This window comes from Lepidochelys olivacea, assembly GCF_965140295.1.
Source record: "Lepidochelys olivacea isolate rLepOli2 genome assembly, chromosome: 15".
Classification (NCBI taxonomy): Eukaryota; Metazoa; Chordata; order Testudines; family Cheloniidae; genus Lepidochelys; species Lepidochelys olivacea.
Genome location: NC_140425.1, coordinates 8,212,499 through 8,233,835, shown reverse-complemented (window position 1 = coordinate 8,233,835; position 21,337 = coordinate 8,212,499). Strand labels below are relative to the sequence as shown.

Sequence of the window (21,337 nt, the reverse complement as noted above, 5' to 3'; positions counted from 1 at the left end):
CACCATCTTGTGATTTTATCTCACCTTTACTACTTGGAAAACCTGAGCGCCTCATACTACCCCTGTGAAGCAGGGCAGGGCTGTTACCCCATTGTACACATAGAGCTCTGAGACAGAGAGAGATAAATGACTTGCCCAAGGTCATCCAGAAAGTCTGTGGCAGAGCAAGAAATGGAACTCAGATTGCTAGCAGATACCCTAACCCCTGGACCACCCTCCCTCTCTGCTGTGGAAATGTAACAACTCTTTTCCGTAGGGTTTGAATCCAGAAACTTTTGTACCAAAGCACAGGCCCCTGCCACTTGAGTTAAGGGAGTAGCTCCATTAGCTGTCAGCAGTAGTAGGTTTTTATCCTCTAAGTCAGTGGTTCCCCACTTTTGCAGCCTGAAGGCTGAATATATTGTGACACACAAGGTCAAGGGACCATAGTTTATAATTTAGGGGGGTAATTCTGGGTCCTGATCTGCACCTTTTGTGCTGCTCTGGTGGGACAAAGGGAAGAGAAGTCCAATTTCCCCCCCACCCCCACTGTAAGACAGTCCCCATTGGCACAGAGCCAGTGTAGCTGGCTCCTCTACTTCCCTCTTCGCAAGTCCTGCAATGTTAGGGGGAGTAGCTGGTTTCTGGCAGCCTCCAGCTGGCATGTGAACAAGACACACACATCTATTTAGATTCTTGATGAGAAATAGAAACCAGGAGGAAACAAACAGCATAAATAAGAGCCAAGACATGTTAGCAATCCCACTGATTTGATGGCATTACATATACTAAGATTAGCACTGATCTGTAAAGGAGGGTTTTTTAAGACCCCTATGATCTTTCCCTTTTTAATCCCCTTGAAATCAACCCATTCTGCTCAAACAGAGATGTCTGTCTGGGAATGCTGGGTGATGTCTTTGAAACTGCTATCCCTGTGCTGGGCTCTTATGGCTAAGGTGAAAATTGTCCTGTCCTCTTCCATTTTACGTTTTCAAGAATCCGGGGGGGGGGGGATTCCTTCTAGGGAGGAAAGAGATTGACAAGCTCTCTGTGACCCCACCTCTCTCCCCCTTTTCTTGCTCAGCTGCTGCTGGATTTGAAAGCAGGCACTGAGATTCCTCATCTACCCTACATCCATTCTGCCACAGACTGGCCCACGAAGGAGTTCTCTGCAGAGGTCTCTTGGGGTTTCCAGAGGAGGAAACTGTATTGACATGCCATTTGGGTTGACAGCAATGGACTCTCATGGCATTAGCGTAAGCTGATGCCATTGGGTGGGTTGTCAGCATGGGGGTTGAACCTGTGACTTTGGAATCCAAACCCAGGGGTTTCTAGTGCCAGATCAGCGAGGGGCTGTACAGATAAATATGTTACACATTGTAAGGTGCTCAAGTAACTGGCCCCCCTCACCATGTGAAGTACCATACTTTGCTGCAGCGATTATACGGGATTATTGTGAACATCTAGTCAGACCTCCTGTGTAACAGGCCACGGGTTGCTCTTGAATTAATTCTTGTTTGAACAAAGGCAGATCTTTAGAAAAAACATCTCATCTTGATCTAAAAAAACTCCAGGGATGGAGAATCCACTACAACACATGGTAAATTGTTCCAGTGGTGAATTAATCTCCGTGATAAAAAACTGCCCCTCATTTCTTGCTGAAGTTCTCTAACTTCAGCTTCCAGCCATTGGAGCTTGTTATGCCTTTGTCCGCTAGCCTGGGAGTCCTCTAGCTACTGTCGAGTTTCTTTTCCCTGTATAGGTACTCTGGATAGATACGTAGACAGACAGGGAGTCTGAACAAACGCTCACGCAGCTGGGGTGTCCCTCACCCCCCACCCAGCCTGAAGGGCTGACCAAGGCGAGACCATTGAAGGGTGAGAAATAACGCAGGATAGAAAACGCAAGTTATTTTGCCAAAACACCAAAAAAATCCCTTGTTTTCTTAACGGGCCCATGAAAATTTTTCAGTTAAAAAAAACCAAACAAACCCTGAAAATATTTCAATTTTCTGTACAAATGTTTGGGTTTCAGAAAAATTGATATTTTGACATAAAACCCTAAACATCCCCCCTCACAATAAAAGAAATTCCACATTCAGTTTCGAATTTTTCACCAAAATGCGGTAACATTTACCAAAATGAAAATATTTCACTAAAAAATGTTTATTCAGTCAAAAAACAAAACAAAACCGTTTTTGTTTAAAACTAGAAGGTGCACTGAAAAACAAGAGCCCCCCCTAGCTATTCTGCATTGAGGGCTGCTGGCAGCACACACTGCTGCACGGAAAGACACTGGTAAACAGCTGAGGCCTTGGTGGGGTTCGAGGTAGGAAGCTGGTGCTTTAGCTGGAGAGGCACAAGGGTCTGCGCTGGATCCAGGAGGGTTGGAAGGGCAGGGGGGTTCTTTTGGGGGTCATCTGCTGAGGCCTGAAATCCCCCCACCCCTCCAAAAAGACAAGACGAGAGCTGGGGGTAGTCAGAGCTAGGGAGGTAAGTTCCATCCTAACAGGTTTAGGTGAAGGGGGTATCTGAGCCCAGCTGAACAAACGAGTCTGTCCCTTCCCTGCACTTCTTAACCCACTGTCTGACACTGGCAGGGCCCACAACAGCTTGGCTAAGTCCCAGGGCCTGAGGCATTTCTGTGCTCACACCACACAAGCAAGGAGCCCCTGACCCTCCTCCCCTTCCCATCGATCAACCAGCCCCCTTGCAGGAAGTGCTGGTTCCAGCCCAAGGAGACCCGCTGCTGGGCAGCACCTGGGATTGGATGCCTGCTGCCTTTCCAGCTGTCTGCACCATGCCCAAAAGGCCACATATGGAATATTTCACTGCAGGCCAGCCAGGTTTGTTCTTTGAGAGGCACTGTTGAAGAATGTGCCTTTAATATCTCATAGCACTTTACAAAGGAGGTTAGCATCATTAGCCTCATTTTACAGATGGGGAAACCGAGGCACAGGGGGTGAAGTGACTTGCTATGGAGCAGTTGGAAGGGTTGCCATACAAGAAAAGGACCCAAGCCCATGGGAGTCTTCAATGGGCTTTGGATCAGGTCCTAACTGAGGAGGGAAGAGTACGAATAAAACTCCCTGTCTGTTGCCAACTATTCAACACAGACATGTGCACGTGGGGAAGGGGAAGAGATTTTTCTCTTAGAGACTCAGCACCTTGTCCTTTCAGTCAAAGGCTGAGAAGGCTCCCAAGGCTGGATTCTCCTCTCACCACACATCTGTCAAGAGAAATGAAGTCACACCAGGGTAAGTAAGACGAGAATCAGGCCCACAGCCTTGATCCCCAAGACCTCCAAGGAGTCCTCCAGCAAAAACCGGCAAGACAAAAACTTGACAATTCTCTACCACTTGTGCTGAATCTCCCTCAACAGTTAGCAGCATAGAGACTATGATACATAAAACATGTCTCTTTAGCAACAGAAGTTAGTCCAATGAAAGATATTCATATTGTTTCTTCCCATATGTTCCCATGTGTAGAAAGAGGATACCAAAGATGAGACATTTAGAGGGTGCGGATCCTTTAGCGTGGAATGAATTTATGGAGGGGCTTCTGAAGGGCATGATGAATACGTTGCCACTTGTCTGCCCCATGTCCTAATCCAAGAATCTAAGCCAGAGGGGGCAGCTAATTAGACAAAATTGAAAGCCCCTAAAAGGAAATCTCTCCCCTACGATCTAGTTGCTCTGTGGAGCCAGATGGACTTAGCCCTTGGTGAGCCCTTTATAAAAACCTTCAACACACTTTACAAACATTAGCCAATTAATTCCAAACCAACAAAGTGATTACTCCCAACTGCTCAATGCCTGCCAGAGCAGATCAAGGCACCTAGATTGAGAGGACTTTGCAATCATTTTATGACCACTAGAAATATCACTATTGGGCCCGTTACCATCTCTCTAGCTCTGGTACTTACAGGTCTCCCATCACCGAATACCTCCTTGTCTTTAAAGGTATTTATCTTCATACTACCCCTGAGAAGTAGGGCAGGGCTATTATACCCATCGCAGAGATGAGAAAACTGAGGCACAGAGCAGCTTCCTCACTTTCCCAAGGCCACACAGGAAGTTTGTGCTGGAACAGGGAACTGAATGCAGGTCTCTAAGTTGCAGGCTAGTGCACAACCCCTGCGGCATTCCTTGCTCTTCTCCAAAGTAGTCCCAGTAGCTCAGCTGGGCAGATGAGGCTCAATGCTACAGGTAGGCATGAAGGCTGGAACACAGTTGCCGCCCCACACACCTTATGGCCATACCATGCCATGTTTTGACAGAACAAGGAGTAATGGTCTCAAGTTGCAGTGGGGGAGATTTAGGTTGGATATTAGGAAAAACTTTTTCATTAGGAGGGTGGTGAACCCTGGACTGTGTTACCTAGGGAGGTGGTGGAATCTCCTTCCTTAGAAGTTTTTAAGGTCAGGCTTGACAAAGCCCTGGCTGGGATGCTTTAGTTGGGGATTGGTCCTGCTTTGAGCAGAGGGTTGGACTAGATGACCTCCTGAGGTCCCTTCCAACCCTGATATTCTATGATTCATGCTTTGGCCCTGGCCCCAAAACAGCCCTCGGGCAGCAGTCGGCTTTTAACACAGTTCATCTGCAGCCACCATGGGACTGAGTCTCTGAGATGGGTTAGCCAGGCCTCCCACATCACACTGTATGGCTATCCCAAAATGCACCCACCCCATCTCTTGCCCCGGGCCCCAGCAGCTGGCCAGCTTTTCCATCCCATCATGTTCTGGCAGTTGAGCAGCATGGACCCACTGACCCTGTTGTGCTGAATTGCTGCTTTCATGGATGCACCCAACTGTGTTAGCAGTAAGAGCATCAGAGCTTGGTGTAAGGGGAGGGGCTGAGTGATGCATATTCAGGGGCTTCCTCATGCTCACGCCAGAGAGGGCTGGGGGGGTTGTGATGGTGTGAGGAAGGTGTAGCAGACAGAAGCGAGGAGCCCTTGCTGCAAGCTGGAAAAGCAACCTCACGGGAGATCTTCTGCGCCCCATACACGAGCTCAGCCAGACATTAAGGGCCTGGAGCAGGAATCCTGGGGTGAAGTTCTCCAGCCCGTGCAATACAAGGTCAGGCTGGATGGTCAGAATGGTCCCTTTGGGCCTTACCAATCTAGGAGTCTTCACGCCAGCTGAAACCCCAACCCGCCTCCTCTCAGCACGAGATCCAGGCAAGAAACAACTCAGCAAGTTTTATTACTAAAACCAAGCCAAACAGCTCTTTTAATCTCATTTGCACATGAGCCCAGAACTCTGGAGTTTGCAGTAGGGCCACAGAACAAGCCCTGTGCTGCAGCTCCACTTGAGGCCAGCTGGCAGCTAAGCCAAGGGGGTGAGAACACCTGCGCTCAGGGAGCCAGGGGCATCTGCAGCATCTGAGCCTGGCTTTAAGCCTTCCTTGTTGTCACTTTTCAAGGGGAGTGAGGTCTGCCCTGGTGGCCTCCAGACTAACCCTGCTCCATTTCCCTTTAACAGGCAAAAACTTCCTCACATGCACAAGCCACATGCCCGTGGCACGCTGTGGGTCCAGGCCTCAGGAGGCAGCAGGCACAAAAGCAGAGAGATTTCAGGTTGAGGCTGCACCCTGCGTGCAGCCTGCGGGGCTTTTCCTTTGGGATAGAGGCAGCAAAGCAAGGGGCAAGGGCATCACCTGTGGCTCAGGTGCATCACACAGCAGTGGAAGATTCAAAGGCAGCACGGGCCGTCACCCCCAGGCACTGGAGTGCAGTGCAGAGAGATGCAGCGAAGGAGGGGGCACTTTGCCAGGGATCTTCCTGGGGCTGCCAGACACCAGCTGGGACGACGCACCCCCAAGGTCCAGCACTGAGGGTTAGGGGATGGAGAGGCAAACCTGCCTCTGTGCATTACCTTCAGCGGTGATAGCTCCGACTCCACTACCGAGAACGATAGTGCTCCTTCCCGTGGGTCACCGCCTTGGTGACCAGCACAGGAGTTGGCAGCCCGGGGGGGCCCAGCTTCACCCTCCCAGCAGGCAGCTCCTCCTTGCGGTGGGACCTGGTGGCAGCTCTGGTCTTCGGAGGCGGGAGTAACAGTAACCGAACAACCAGCGGGGCAGGAAAGGAGGGGAGCTGGGGGGCAGGAGAAGAGGCTGAGGTTCCCCTAGCTTCTGGGGAGCATCACAGTTTGTTCAGAGGGCGAGAAGCCAGTTTGCAAGCTAAGATAATGCAGCAAAATGACAAGTTACGTCCAGTGGGCCAAACCAAGGTCTGGCAGAAGCAGGTGCAATGGCCATCGGCTTCACTGAGCTTCAGCCACTTACAACAGGGCTAAATTTTAGTAGCTGCACTGTACTCAAAATCATCATGCTGCCCCCTCTGTCATTTCACCCCCATCCCAGGTATCCCCTCTGTTCCCCGTGAAAAGAGATACATTCTTCCCTTATTTCTCAGGGGAACTGCTGCTGGGGATGGAGCAGCCCCACAGGGGATAGACCAGAGTCCAGACTATACGGAGACAGAGAGGGAGATGAGACACACCATCAGCACCCCTGCTCCAACTCATTCGACCACATGAGCCAGGGGATCCAGTCTCCACTTCAGTCCCACCAGATCTTGATGGGGGGGAACTTCCAGAGGTCGGGGTGCCCCATGTGAAGCAGGTTGCTGTAGGGAGAGGTGCTCCACTGAAAAGGGGGGACATCGTCCCAGGTGGGCCCGCAGGCGGCAATCAGGCTGTAGCCCTTGGCCATCGCATAGGATGTGATCTAGGGAGAGAAAACCCAGCGTCTGACGATTTCCGCAGACTCAGCGGGAGCATCTCTGGCACAGGTCCTGCCAGATGACCTCCGGGGGACAAGACAGGCAGAAACACTTGAGCTGGGCTGAGTCCACGAAGCTGGAGCGCACACACATATATAGATTATAATGCCACGCCCCCCAGACCTAAATTGTCAGCAGCAGGGATCGAACCGACAACCTCTGGATCCACCGTCAGAGCAGCTCTTCTGGATCTGTTAGCCAAAGCTGCAGTAGGCTTCCCCCCTGCAGGAGCGTGCGCTCACCCATCACCTCCCCCTGCGGCCCTCACCTTCATATCCGTGCCTCCGTGCGACCGCTGGCGCAGTGCGGCAAAGGGGTAGGTCCCGTTGGCAGGGTTCAGATCGGACCTGGCGGCGATGGCGTTTTCGGCGTTCTGGGGCGGGTCGCAGCCCTGGCACCGGGACAGTGGGTCCTTCAGGAAGTTGTTGAACCTGAGAAGCAGCATGAACACGTTCAACGGAAGCAGCCCCAAGGGGTGAGGAGCTGGGCCCCACCTGGTGTACGCCTGGATGAGCCACTGGGGCAGCTCTGCACTGGAAGGGAGGGGGAAGACCCTAGGCTGGGTTTGAACCAGGGATGGAGGGGAGCTATTCTGCTCTGTCTAGGCTCTTACACCAGGCTCGTCACTGTAGCAGCTGCCCTCAGAGCCTGACCAAAAAGCCAGCGTTGTCAGGACAGAGTCTCATTACCTTCAGTGAGCGTTGGATCAGGCTCCTGGAGCTATGGAGGTGGGATCTAACCTCAGCCCTCGCTCGTGCCGAGGTTAGATCTTGCTGGATTAGGGGGCAGAGGGAAGCGGAGATTGTGGTCGGGGCGATCAAGCGATCAGCCCCAGGGGAGGAAAGCGCTGAGAATTTAGCCTGGTAACTAGAGACAATCCTCAGGAAACCCTCAGGATCCGATCCACGCTGAAGGGTGCTCCTGATCTGGCTTTTTGAGGCCACCTCTCTGTGTAACTGCACCTGCCCCAGCTGTCCCCCAGCCTGACCAAGAGGACGGGCTGGCTCCATCCAGACAATAGCCATAGTGCCTCATCATGCCATGACACGATCACTGCCGTGACACCACACGTTGTCGAGACACAGTGACAGCGCATCAGCTCCAAGGATGCTCCAGGACCCACAGTTAGCGTTCCAAACACGCACAGCTGCCTTGTCGACATCAGGATAAGGGGCAACCCTACAATAACAGAGCCCTTAACACTCTCCCTCTGCCCCCACGCAAACACACAGCTTGACTCCCTGATCTGTGCCGGTCTCCCTCGCACACCTTTTCCCAGGCCAAGGTGCCGGAGGGCGTGGAGCACTTGTGTTTTGAGGTCCGCTCTTCCTACGAGTGATACAGCCCTCCCGGGACTAGACGTCGTTAAGCTCCCTCTCCACACAGAGAAGCCCTCACCTCATGAGCTGGATCATGGAGTCCATGTCTTGGACGAGCGTCTGATTGCGCCTGAAGATCTGGGCCCGGGGGCTTTTGTCGTAGGTGAACCAGTCGCCGTATTTCTTCACCAGCTCCAGCTGGCCACTAGCATTGAAGATCTGCTCAAAGTACCTGGGGATGTGGGGGAGGGAGTAACACCCAGGTTGAGCAGAGACCCCTCCTGCCTTTGTACATGTGCCTCAAGGAATCCCACCCCCACCCCAGAGAGGCCGGGCCAGGTGCCAAAGGGATGGGGGAAGGTAATGGATGGCTTGGTGGTTAGGAGCACTTGCCTCGGACTTGGAGGTTCAGCTCCCTGCTCTGTCCCAGACCTCCAGTGTGACTGGAGGCAAGTCACTTAGCCTCTCTGTGCCTCGGTTTCCCACCTATAGAAGGGGGATAACAGCCCTACCCTGCCTCAGGGAGGTCGTGAGGAGAAATCACAGGCGGTAAAGCGCTCTGAGACCCACTCAGCAAGATGTTATTAGAACAGCCTATCAGGGCAAGGCCCTTTCTAAAGGGGAATTTCCACCTGGTTCTCACCCAGCTGCCAAGCCCACCCCATGCCAACCCCAGCCAGCAATTAAAGGCGGAGTCCCTCTTAACAGCTGAATGCTGCCCCCTTCTGGAACCAGGCAGCACAGCTCCCTGAGAGCACATCACTCCCAGCCCCAGCTGGCTGGGGGGCAGAGGAGAATGCTCCTCATAAGCCCAACGGGGTTTGGATCAGGCCCTCACTGTGGTTGGAAGACCACCCCACAGTGGGCAAGATGGCACCAAGGGTTGGGTGCCTGTTCACCCAGCTGACCCCCCCTGCAGAGTAAGATGCCCGAAGCTAAGGGGCTGGAATGGAGAGAGAGGAGAACCTCCTTACGGCACATTGTAACTGGCCCAGTACCCCTTCTGGTACAGCTCCTCTGTTTTGTCAGCCACGACCACCAGCCCCCTGAGAGAGAGAGAGAGGGCATGAGAGACCGGAACACAAACGGGAAGCAGATTGCATGCTGGGAAAGCAGGAGTGCGGCCTCCATCTTGGATAACCAAAAAGCCAGACAATCAGGGGGCCAGATCCAATGAGCAGCTGCCCCAAGCACAGGCAGCCAGCTGGCTCCCCCAAGGTCCTCTGGCTCAGCAGGGCTTCCGTGTTTGATTCACAGATACCAAGGTCAGAAGGGACCATTATGATCATCTAGTCTGACCACCTGCACAACGCAGGCCACAGAATCTCACCCACCCACTCAGTGCCTAGAACGATTGAACCACAACCCTGCAGGGGAGCCCGGTCAGGGGCAGCCAGACCTCCATCAAACCCCGCCACCCCTCTATCCAGGCGACAGCCTCAGCATTAAAGACAAGGAATGTGACCTCGTCTCCGAGCAACAGGGGAGGTCTCAGCCAGTCAAGGCTGTGCTGTAAACACAAGTGTCACAGCTAAACAGGGGCAACAGACTCCATATCAGCGGGTGGAGCTGTAACAAACCCGGCATCACCGTATCGCTCTCCAGAGCCCATGAGGAGGCCTGGGAGAAGGAGCGAGTTCACAGCTCGATAACATTACAGCTGGATGTTCCCTTTTGAAGGCACTTACGGGATCTGCTCCAGCACCGTGAGCACCCCCTGCTGGAGGCCAGCTTTGCCTGGCAGGAAGGTGTTATAATCTACAATCATCCACTGGTTGTTGTACCTGGACAAGAGACGAGAGGGGACGCGTTTGGAGTTCAGTGCCCTCGCACCATGGTAGTAAATGTCAAGTAATTGTCCTGGTGTACTTACGCTGCCACCATGTGGCTACTCAAGGTAACTATACTCTTTGGTGTGTGATTTCCTTACTGTTAATAAATGTACACAGTCAACCTGTGGACCTTGTTGCCAGGGTGTGTTGTGAAGGCTCAAAGTACAACTGGGTTCAAAAAAGAATCAGATAAGTTCATGGAGGACAGATCCATCAATGGCTGTTAGCCAAGACGGTGAAGGGCGCATCCCCTTGCTCTGGCTGTCCCTAAACCTCAGACTGCCAGAAGCTGGGACTGGATGACAGTCGATCACTCAATAATTGTCCTGTTCTGTTCATTCCCTCTGAAGCACCTGGGACTGGCCACAGTCAGGGACAGGATACTGGGCTAGATGGACCATTGGTCTGACCCAGAATGGCCATTGTTATGCTCCGGTTTGAAGGATCTCTGTGTGGCTACAGTGTAGGCAACTCTCACGTGACTGCAGTGGACAAACTGACACCAAAGTGAGGATCAAAACTGAACACAGGTCAAGGTTTCAAACAAAGATTCCCTCCTACTCTGGAATTTTCACTCATTCGCCCCCACTTCTCATCCCCTCGCCATGTCAGGTCCGGACATCACTTGGGGCTGGTTTCAGAACACACTGCAGACACATCAGAAGTTGTTGTTCCATAAGCAATGCCTGCAGGTGGCTCTGAGAGCCAAGCAAACTTCCCTGTGGCAGGAGCAATGGACGCAGTTATTGTTACAAATCCATGGTGACTAGGACCTCCCGACTGTCCCTGGCCACCTCACAGAGCCCGAGTTTCAAAGCAACAACAGAGATGGAACTCGGGTCCTCCTCCTTCAAAACCAGAAGCCGCTTCTGTCTGTATAAGAGGAGAGACTCCCTAAACTTTGCTGCTTGGTCTCAGTGCCACTGACATCATGCAATGTGACAAAACACAACACATTAACTAACATGCAACACCACACTGCCAAAGCATGTCACAAGGTCACTGTGATGTCCCATGATATTGTGCCATCACCACAGAGTGCCTTGTGCAATAACTGGACGTCAGAGACAGGTTAGATCTTCCTGCTTGACTGAACTCACCCATCCCATCGCTGCCAAAGGGAGGGGAGAGGGGGACACAAAGGACGGTCTGGATGACTGCTAGTTGACTTACGTGCCACTGTTGAACTGCTGGAAGATGGCAGCCCACTCGGCCCCGCTCCTGGCTAGCCGGTTTGCCACTATATTTCTCAGCCACTCCAGGACACTCCCTTCCGGATGGATGTACTTCCACAAGGCAGCATTGCTGTTTCCAATGGTGGTTTCCAAAGTCACCTGCAGGGTACAGAGTCATAAGCAAATCCAGGTAAGGGTGCGTGTGACCTAACAGAGGCCAGACCTGGGCTCCTGGCAATGGTGCAGGAGAGTGACATAGGCAGAACTGGAGGGGCAACCTGCCCCATTGCCCACATGAAGAGTGCAGTAGTAGAGCAGTACATAGGCAGAGGAAGATTTGGGTTCTGCACTGAGATGATAGGATTCCTGGTGTAGACAGTGACCCAGGGCCCTGCTGCATACAACCCCCTTGAATCCCAAAGCAGCAGTGGGACAGGAGACTCAACCCCTGGCTGGCAGAACCCAGGGACAGCTAGAACATGGGGGAGGGAAGGCAGGGGAGGAGGATCCAGGCAGCAGCTGCTCACCAAGCCACTGCTCAAGATGTAGAAGTCGTCTCCTGAGAAGATGGTGCCGGGATAGGACGAGAATGTCTGGATGTGCCCCGAGATCATGTCATCACCTGGGGAAGCAAATGGCAGGGAGCCATCGGGGTGCAGCCGCCACACCCCATCACCTCCAGAGACGGGCCCTGCCAGCTTCCCACAGCAAACTCCACCCCAGGAGTGGCAGCAAGATCCAGCGGCAGGGGGAGCAGGACCCCTCTCTCTTTGCATAAGGAGCAGGGAAGCTTACACACCATCTTAGTGGGCTCTGGAAGCTCGAGTCTGGTGGCTACCTCTCTTGCCCTTCCCATGGGACAGCCAATCCCGCTTCCTGGGAGGCACATACATGCTTACTGCTGCTGTCTTATCACCCCCTCGTCCTGCCCTCCCTCCTCCTGCCCCGGGCTAAGGAGCACCAATCCTGGCAACAGCCCACACAGCTATCTCCCAGGCCCCCGCCCGCATTACGCACTGTGGGCTGAGGTCCGGAAGGGCAGCATGTATTTCTTGATGATGCGCAGCATGGACTGGTAAGTATTCCAGGTGTCATGGGAGACCAAGAGCTCCTGGTTCCCCGGCAGCAGTTTGATGAGCGCGGAGCAAGACCCTGAGCCCAGTGTGTGCTTCCTTTCCGTTCTGTTCAAGGCTGATTCCAGGTCCTCCAGGTCCCCACCCAGCTGGAACAAGCTGGAGGGGGGAAACAGAGACACATGGGCTCATAACAATCCCAGGCAGCTTAGACGGAGGCCCCTGGATTTGCCAAAGCAGAGCAGACCCTCGGGCCACCTACCCTCACCTTGGCTGGAATCCTGCTATTGGTTACCTCAGCTATGCCCACTCCCCAGGCTGGAGGAAGCAGGAAACTCTACCCTCCTGATCCTGGCCATTTGCATGTGATGGCCGTAATGATCCCTTCTTTGTCCCCACAGGTTCTCCCTGCAGCCAGGACTCCCTTATCTGACCATGGATAAGCTGCAAGCCTAGTGACTGCCATAAAACTGCAGCCTGACGCAACTGCAGACACAGGGCATGGGGGGCAGAACTTCCAACCTTTGGCTTCAGTGACTCAGGCCTTGCCTCAGCCTCAGAGGCTAATGAAACAGTACGCTGTTAGAGACCAAGGCTGGAGCATATATGTATTTGGGAGCAATCTGCCCTGCTGTGTGGGTATAAATGCATTGTGGGTAGGAAGGGCTAAGAGGGTCCGGGCAGAGGTACTCTAAAGAGCTGCTGGACTGCATTATATTTTAATTAAAACGGGAGGTCCTCTCCATGCTGGGGAGTCGGCCCAAAGAAGTCACCAAAGCATCATGCTAACATTAACAAGCTGTTCTCAGCACCTTGGGAGGAGGCAACTCCTCTCCCTGGTTTACAGATGGGGAAACTGAGGCATGGAGACAGGTTGACCAGGAGGGGCCTGCTTTCAGAACCCAGCACGCAATATGTGAGGCAGTAGCAAATCTGGCCTCACGCTTCTTCAGCAACCTTGGATCTGCAGGGCCAACAAGAGCCAGGGCACACTGGGGGGGTCAGCAAGCTAAGCAGATGGGGGCTGGGGGTTCTGCAGAGACAGGGGGTACAGCAACAAGTCACCATATCCAACCAGGACGCTGTATTTTAAAGATCATGTGGTGGGGAAGCTATCTAGAGCTCAGAGCAGAAGCACGGAGTCAGAGCTCCTGGTTCTACTGCCAGTGCTGTTGCCGACTCACTAGATGACCAAATTACAGCACCTTTCTGTGCCTCAGTTTCCCTCTGTAAAATGCGGGTAATAATGGGTCCCTAAAACCTACAGCGTCCCTTTGCTGCATGCCTATGGGATGCAGCCCCAGCTCCTCCCTACAGCCACCAGTGAACTGCAGCTGCTGAGCACGTACCAGGCCAACACCCATCTGCTTCCCCCAGCCCCACTGTGCTGGACCTGCCCCATTCACTCCACCCCATCTCTCCAGTTCCCCTTTGTTCCTGCCATCAGCCAGGACCGCCAGGGTTAAGTCCAATCACCCAGCTCCCACCCTCATGCCCAAAGGGACTTACAGGAAGCCAAACGGGGCGACTGAGAACCGTCCAGTCGGGAAAGCCACTCGCCCGTTATAACCATCCTCCAGGCCCTTGAGCTGCAGCAGAGCCAGACGCACCTGTCGGTGGAGGGACAGGCACATGGTGAGGCCCCCCATGCACAGGCACTGGCGAGCAGGCCAGGGTCTGAGATCTCACCCCACATGGTGTGACTTATCAACTGTTGGAAATGGCCAACTGTGCACCTTGACTGCATTGGCCTCATTAGCACTACAAAAGTAATCTTCCCTCTCTTGATATTCACCTCTTATTGTCAACTGTTGAGAATAGGCCACTTCCACCTCAATTGAATTGGCCTCATTAGCACTGACCCCCCCACTTGGTAAGGCAACCCCCATCTTTTCATGTGCTATGTGTATATACTGCTTACTGTATTTTTCACTCCATGCATCTGATGAAGTGGGTTTTAGTCCATGAAAGCACATGCTCAAATAAATGTGTTAGTCTCCAAGGTACCACAAGGACTCCTAGTTGTTTTTGCTCATACACACTAACACAGCTACCACTCCAAAACCTGGACCAAGTGAGAACTCAGCGACGGATCAAGCTCTCTATGGCTTGCCCCCAAATCCATCCTCATGCACATACAGAGCTACCCAGACCATGCTGCCCAGATAAGGTCCTGTAGGAGGGGAACTGAAGCTCCAAAGATGAAAGTTACAAAAGACGGATCTACTCACCCCAGCTGGAATTTGGCCAGGACTCCTGGGTTAACTTCACCAGCACACCATATATACGCAAGGCACTGCCGCCTAGCAGCACACACCCACCTGGTACCAGTACTCCAGATCTCCTTTCTCCATTTGCTCCTCCATCCAGGCCAGGTTGGTCTCAATGTAGCTCTTCAGCTTCTCGCAGTAGACAGTCTGGTATTTAAAGGGGCCGCAATAGCCCACCATGGTGTTCATCCAGTGCATGTAGATGAGCTGGAGGAAGAAGGGGGCACAGTGTAACAATGGGACAGGCCAATCTGAAGAGCCAGCCTGCTCACCCCTTTCTATCCACTTAATGTCCTCGAGTGAGGGGCTGGTTCTCCATCACCTCTGGGTAAAGTCAGGCTTTCCTCGCTAAGGCATCTCCGATTGGATGGCTGGAGAGCTAGGGACAAGCCGAACGGGGGGGAGCGCAGATAGGCAACCCCAGTCACCCTGTGTTTCCACAGGCTTCAGTCTAGGCCAAGCTTAGCTCATAAGTGAAACGAGCTTGAGAATCTCAGCCTCGCCTCCACTGGGCACAAGTGAGCCATTAACGTGCAGCACCACGGATCGGAGAGGCCCAGGAATGGACTAAACTGAGCCTGAGTCTAGATTGAAGTCCAGTGGCATAGCAGGGTGGGGGGAGCCTAGGACTGGGACACAAGGGGGCTCTGCAGACCAACTCTAGCAGAGCTCCAGGATCTGCGGATCTGACTGTCCCCTGCCATGCACCAGCATTTACCTGCTCAGACACAGAGGCTTCGGCCAGTCCTGCAGCATAGGCCTGCAGGCTGTCATTGTACTTCTCGCTGGTGGCCAACTCCAGGAAGGACCACCTGCACCAAGCAAAGAGGACACTGAACGACCACGGGAAAGATCACACACAATGGAAAGTCCCCATGCGGCCCATGGCAATGCACTCCCTCCACCCGGGCTCCCTGGGGGCTGTGTTTGTATCTTACTTTATCTGAAGCGTCCTTCAGATAAAGGCTCCAGTCAGACAAAGCAAACTACTCTCTGGGCCTCTCTGTTGTTTGCCGTCTGGAGCTGCTCCCAAGAATCCCTGTGCCACCACACAGCTGGGGCTAAAGACACCCTGGAGCCAGGGGAGGTGCTTACCAGGGTCTTTCTCCATAAGGGGGACATCAAGGGGAAACAGAAGAGGACGGGGGACCAGACAAGCTTCTGCTCTCCCTTAAAGGATCTGCACAACCATTGTCCCTTACATAGGTACTGGCGTTACCATGGCATCCAGCACTGCAGGGTCTTCCACACACACTACTCTGCACTTCGAATCGTCAAATATCAGGGTTGGAAGGGACACAAACCTTTGCTAATTCAACCCCTCCCCCCAAGATTAGCAGTGGACAGAGGTTGTCTATTCTGGGGGGCGCTCCACAGGGGCCAGCGGAGATACAAGGGGGCAGGGCCTTTGGCAGCTGGCTCAGGGCCATCTGTCTCATAGGCACCCCTTTGCGGCACAGTTCTCCAGTCCCCGGATAGGTCACGGGTGGATCAGCCTCTGACAGCAAATGAAACCCACCAGGCAGCAGCACCTGGGACGTTCAGTACCCACAGAGCTACTGGGTCACTTTGGAGAGCGGACAGCAGCTCCCCCCCGCCCAAAGCTCATTCGATCACTTTGGAGCCTCCTGCCTCTCAGCCCGGCCTACAGAACAGGGCCAAGAGCTCACGCCCCAGAGTCAGCCCTGCTGAGATCAGTAAGCAATACTGAAGGTCAGTGCAGGAGGGAGTCAGCAACTCCGATTGGCTCAAGCAGACAGATATTCACACCAAGATAATGCACTGCTCCACTGCGGCTGGCTAACGGGCCCCGCCCAATGGAGAGTGACTTCTAAAAGAAACAGCACTGGTGCCAGCTGGACTGCCCTGGAGACAGAGGGCCCCTAGGACAGGTACCACAGGGGCACTGGTGCTGTGAGCTTCCCCTACTGGGGGGGGAGTCAACCCTAAATGGGATTCCACTTGGTAATCAGCAGGATCCCATTACTGGTGACTCGATAGCACAATACTCATCCAGGCCTTACTGGCGCTAAGTATTTCCGAGTGCTAGGCGCACCTTAACCCCTCCAGTATTAGGTACACAGAAGAGGCTTGACCAAGGTCACACAGCAAATCAGACCTGAATGCCACACCCCTGCCACAACCAGCATCCAAACTTCCTTCTTCCAACTGACCTAGGTACATCACCATTACATCTAAACACAGCAGAGTGGCTGCTGCTGGGAGACAGCGGTCACTGCATGCTGCAGACAGTTCCAGAGGGAGCAACAAATGCAGTACTGCCAACTCCAACAACACTGGGTGCTCTTTGTGAAGCCCAAGCTCCTGGAGTCACATGATCATGAGAGTCTCCGCTTTATTTTATTTATTTATTTTAAAAGGTAAGTTTCCAGGCCTCACAGTTGCAGAGAAAAGCTTGAAAATGTGACAGCCTCAGGGCTACGACACCAGAAGACAAATAAAAAGAACCCTAAAGTTATTTATTATTATTATTATTTTTAAATCTCATGATTTTTATGCCACTCGTGATTTTTTGGAGGGTTTAACATGACTTCTGAATACCTGGGATTAGCAACAGGGACTGTTCTCTCATCTAAAGAGACTGTGTTTATTGCTTTGCTTAAACCTGAAATAAGACAGCTCAGCCGAGGCACAGCGGGATTGCTCTTTACCTGCGCATGGTGAAGCATCACAACTATTTCTACTACACGGGGTGAAGGAAAATGCCACCAATGACAGGCTTGGGGTGGGCTAGTGAAATGCAGGTATTTATTGCTCTCTGGGCCAGTTTTTGACCTGGGAGACGGAACTGCCCAACATGTCCAGCCTAACCCAGAAGATGAGAAGTAGCCTCTTGCCTCCGTAACCATGCTAATTGCACTGAAGGGGCATTTATTGTCTGCAGCCTGCTGCTCTGCTAGACCCACACTGTGACTCTGCTCAGCTAGCTGATGTCCCATAATGCACTTCAGACAAACACCCGTGGCTAATTAGTGATGCTCACTCAAAACCTGCCAGGCGCTGGAATGACAGAGGTTCCCTAGTAGCAGCTGTGTTAGTCTGTATCTGCAAAAAGAACAGGAGTGCTTGTGGCACCTTAGAGACTAACACATTTATTTGAGCATGAGCTTTCGTGAGCTACAGCTGAATGCATCCGATGAAGTGAGCTGTAGCTCACAAAAGCTCATGCTCAAATAAATGTGTTAGTCTCTAAGGTGCCACAAGTACTCCTGTTCTTTTTTTTAAGAGGTTCCCTGAATAAGAGGCACTACGCAGCAACAGGGGTCTGATACTAGCATAAGCAGAACCAGAGTTTTGAGAGCAATGATTGTACCAAAAAGGCGGCTGCTTCTTTCCTGTACTCAGTTATTTCAAATTGAGGAGAAAAGCTGAAGCAGCTTCAGTTTCAAAATAATCATCATGGCAATATAGTTATATATCTTTACCCCATCCCCTTTCAGACTCTTATTCCGGACCAGTGGCTCTCAACCTTTCCAGACGACTGTACCCCTTTCAGGAGTCTGATTGGTCTTGCAGACCCCCACGTTTCACCTCACTAAAAAGCTACTTCCCTTCAAAACTGGGCATAAAAATACAGAAGTGTCGCAGCACACTATTACTGAGAAATTGCTGAGGGTCTCATATTTACCATAGTATAAAATAAACCACTTGGACTATAAATATTGTACTTACATTTGGGTATAGTACATAGAGCAGTATAAACAAGTCGTTGTCCGTATTAAATTTTAGTTTGTACTGACTTCACTAGTGCTTTTTATGTAGCCTGTTGTACAACCAGGCAAATCTCTACACGAGTTGATGTGCCCCCTGGAAGACCTCTGCGTAGCCCCAGGAGTACACGTACCCCTGGTTGAGAAGCACTGTTCTAGATCATAAGCTCTTCAGGGCATGGGCTGTTGCTTAACATGTGCTTGTACAGCACCCGGCACAGTGGGGCTCCAGGTGTTGGGCAGCAGCATAAAGCTTTAAGACAGGCTCAATCCTAAGTGGAGCCTCTTGATGCTAGGGCAAGGGGAGTAATAATGTCCAAAACACAAGGAGGAAGAGCCACTCGACAGTGTCCCTTTCACAAGCAACGCAGAGGGATGTGCACACCCCCATCTAAGCATGCATGTGGATGGAAAGTGCCCGCAAGGCCTTACCCACACCGCAGCTGGCAGGATCCTTCCTACTGCAGGTAGACAGTGCCGTTCGTTCTGCTCCAGCCAGTGCACTGAAGGTAGCAGTGTGGCACTGGAGGCAGCTTGGACTAGCGGAGCGAGAATGCACTGCAAGGGTCGCAAGGGATCCAGGCACTGTATTTGGGCGGCTAGCCAAAGCCACCGCCTGCGCCACTCCAGCCACACTGCAATTGCTAGCTCATTTGCTCCAGCGCAGCGAGGGCCCGCATCTACCTACACCGGAAAGCACCATCCCAGCTACTATCCCTATGAGGAGAGGCTGAGGGAACTGGGATTGTTTAGTCTGCGGAAGAGAAGAATGAGGGGGGATTTGATAGCTGCTTTCAACTATCTGAAAGGGGGTTCCAAAGAGGATGGCTCTAGACTATTCTCAGTGGTAGCAGATGACAGAACAAGGAGTAATGGTCTCAAGTTGCAGTGGGGGAGATTTAGGATGGATATTAGGAAAAACGTTTTCAGTAGGAGGGTGGTGAAACACTGGAATGCGTTACCTAGGGAGGTGGTGGAATCTCCTTCCTTAGACGTTTTTAAGGTCAGGCTTGACATAGCCCTGGCTGGGATGATTTAATTGGGGATTGGTCCTGCTTTGAGCAGGGGGTTGGACTAGATGACCTCCTGAGGTCCCTTCCAACCCTGATTTTCCATGATTCTATACTAGGTAGACATACACAAAGTGATCTCAAGGGTGAAACTGCACGGATGCTAGACACGCCGCATTACTCCCCCTTTAACAGCAAGAGGGGATTTCTCCTCCGCCAGCAATTTGCAAAGGGTTTTGCAACAAGTGGAATGCAATAACCGCAATGGAAAATGAAATCATATGCGTGTGGGGCCATCGAGACTGGAACAAAAGGCCCTGGCTACCGGACTGCAAGAAGGTGGCGCAAACACGCCTGATGCTGCAGAAGCGGCAGAAATGGCATGAGCCCCTGGTTAGGGGCACTCCAGCGTCACTGAATAGCAGAAGTGAAAGGGTGAGGAGAAAAGATACAGTTAGATCTTGTTGACAGATGTTTTTGTGAGGACAGGGCGGGGCGGGGGGGGGGAGATGGAAGAGGGCCAGAGAAACCAGCCAAAACAGCCCCTGAGCAGAAACTCACCCAGGCAGGGCAGCTCCAGGACCCGACCCTCGCGCCCTGCCGCACCCCAGTCTCGAGAGCGGCGAGGGAGCCCCCCACCCATCGGCAATGGAGACCCCAACCCAGGCTCGCTCGCTCCCAGCAGCCGGGTCTGAGCTCGCCCGCCGTCCCCGGGATCCGCCGGATCGGGACTGGCCCGGCGCAGGATCGGGACCTAGTGTATGTATACACCCCCCCAGCCCCCCACGCGGGGCCCCCCTACCCCGTGTCTTGGATCCGGTCGGTGAGGTTGGCCCAGGCGACGGCGGCGGGGTCCCAGCCCGGCACGATCCGCAGCTGGCCCGAGGCGGGGTCCAGCAGCACCGAGCTGCGGCGCGTCTCGGGCCCGGAGAGGGGCCGGGCGGGCGGCAGGAGGCCCAGGAGCAGCAGCAGCAGCAGGGCCAGGGGCGGGCGGGGGCGGCGGCGGCGGCGGCGGCGGGCGCTCATTGCCATTGCCCCAGCCCCTGCTGCAGCCGCCGGCCTGCTCCGCCACGCAGCTCTGCGGGAGCCGGGACGGGTGGCTGGGGCGGGGCTGGGGCGCCCCTCTTAAAGCCACCCGGCCCCTTAAGCGCGGCGCCTGGGGCGAGCGGGGGAGGAGCTGGCAGAGGCCCCGGAGCGGTGGACACCAGGCAGGGCTGGCCCCTGGGGATCGCCCGCCCACCGCTAAAGGACCCTCCCCCAGCCTAAGGGGAGGAGCCGCAAGGTCCGGATCTCAATTAACCGCCGGGGGCAGCTGAAGGTATAACAGGGAGGGGAGTGCGGTCATGGGCTAAACAAAGGGAACCGGTCGGGGAAGCCGAGCAGAGAACCCCGGGCAGCGCCCGCTGCTCCTCGAAGGCGTCAAGGGAGGCAGCGGACGCTGCCCAGAGGAACTCCCCCCGGATTCGCGAGCAGATGGAGGATCGGGAATAGGCCCCACAGTCACAGGAGACCCCATTGGCCAACCTCCTCTCCCTGGTCTTGTAGATGGCCACTTTGGCCAGTGCTAGGAGTAGGTTGACGAGGAAGTCCCACAACTTTGTGGGGACACGGATAGGGAGTGTGTAGATAAGGAGGTGAGGGGAAAAGTGCAGCCAAAAATGCAATAGGATATCTAAGAGGAGCCAGAATAGGGGCTGCAACCTGGCACACTCCAGATTCACGTGCGCCAGGGTTTCCCTCACGCTGCAGAAAGGGCAGGTGTCTAGGACGGGGGTGAACCGCGGCAAGAACAGGCCCACGCTCACAGCTCCATGAAGGAGCCACCAACTGATACCCCAAGCGGGCTTTGGGACCAGGGTGGAATATAGGCCGGCCCACCGGGATTTCTCACCCTCCAGAGGTGGCAGGAGGTCCCGCCACTTCGTGTCAAGGCGGGACACGAGGGTGAGGACGTGAAGGGTGTGGAGCATGAGTGTGTACAGCTGTTTCCTTGGTGCGATCCGGAAATGAGCCAGCTGCAATTTGTGCAGCCGGCTCACGGTGAAGGGGCAGGATGGCCAGGTGGGTCCACGGGGCAGGGGCCTGATGAGACGGTCCAGAGGGCCTGGGTGTAGGGTGTGCGGCGGGCGCTGTCCCGCAGAACCTGGTCGAGGTAGGACC

The 21,337-nt window shown here is 53.6% G+C and overlaps 1 protein-coding gene across 1 annotated transcript; it reads right to left on the bottom strand.

The window, feature by feature from the left end:
- Window positions 1-5,165: 5,165 nt before the first annotated feature.
- PLBD2 (phospholipase B domain containing 2) lies at window positions 5,166-20,371 on the bottom strand. The gene is made up of 12 exons (XM_084648731.1): window positions 19,980-20,371; window positions 15,155-15,248; window positions 14,488-14,643; window positions 13,676-13,776; window positions 12,111-12,325; window positions 11,621-11,715; window positions 11,092-11,252; window positions 9,775-9,870; window positions 9,061-9,132; window positions 8,166-8,318; window positions 7,036-7,198; window positions 5,166-6,712 (listed from the first exon to the last, which is right to left on the bottom strand). Exons 1-12 carry the CDS (start codon window positions 20,207-20,209, stop codon window positions 6,545-6,547), a joined length of 1,704 nt encoding a protein of 567 aa, XP_084504857.1. The 5' UTR covers window positions 20,210-20,371; the 3' UTR covers window positions 5,166-6,544.
- Between the last annotated feature and the right edge of the window lie 966 nt (window positions 20,372-21,337).

Coding starts and splice junctions, on each gene's coding strand:
- PLBD2 (XM_084648731.1), bottom strand. CDS start 20,209: ATGGCAATGAGCGCCCGCCGCCGCCGCCGCCGCCGCCCCCGCCCGCCC. Junction 12,326..13,675: donor GTCGCCCCGTTTGGCTTCCT/GTAAGTCCCTTT, acceptor TCCCCCCTCCAG/CTTGTTCCAGCTGGGTGGGG. Junction 11,253..11,620: donor ACATCTTGAGCAGTGGCTTG/GTGAGCAGCTGC, acceptor TGTACCCTGCAG/GTGACTTTGGAAACCACCAT.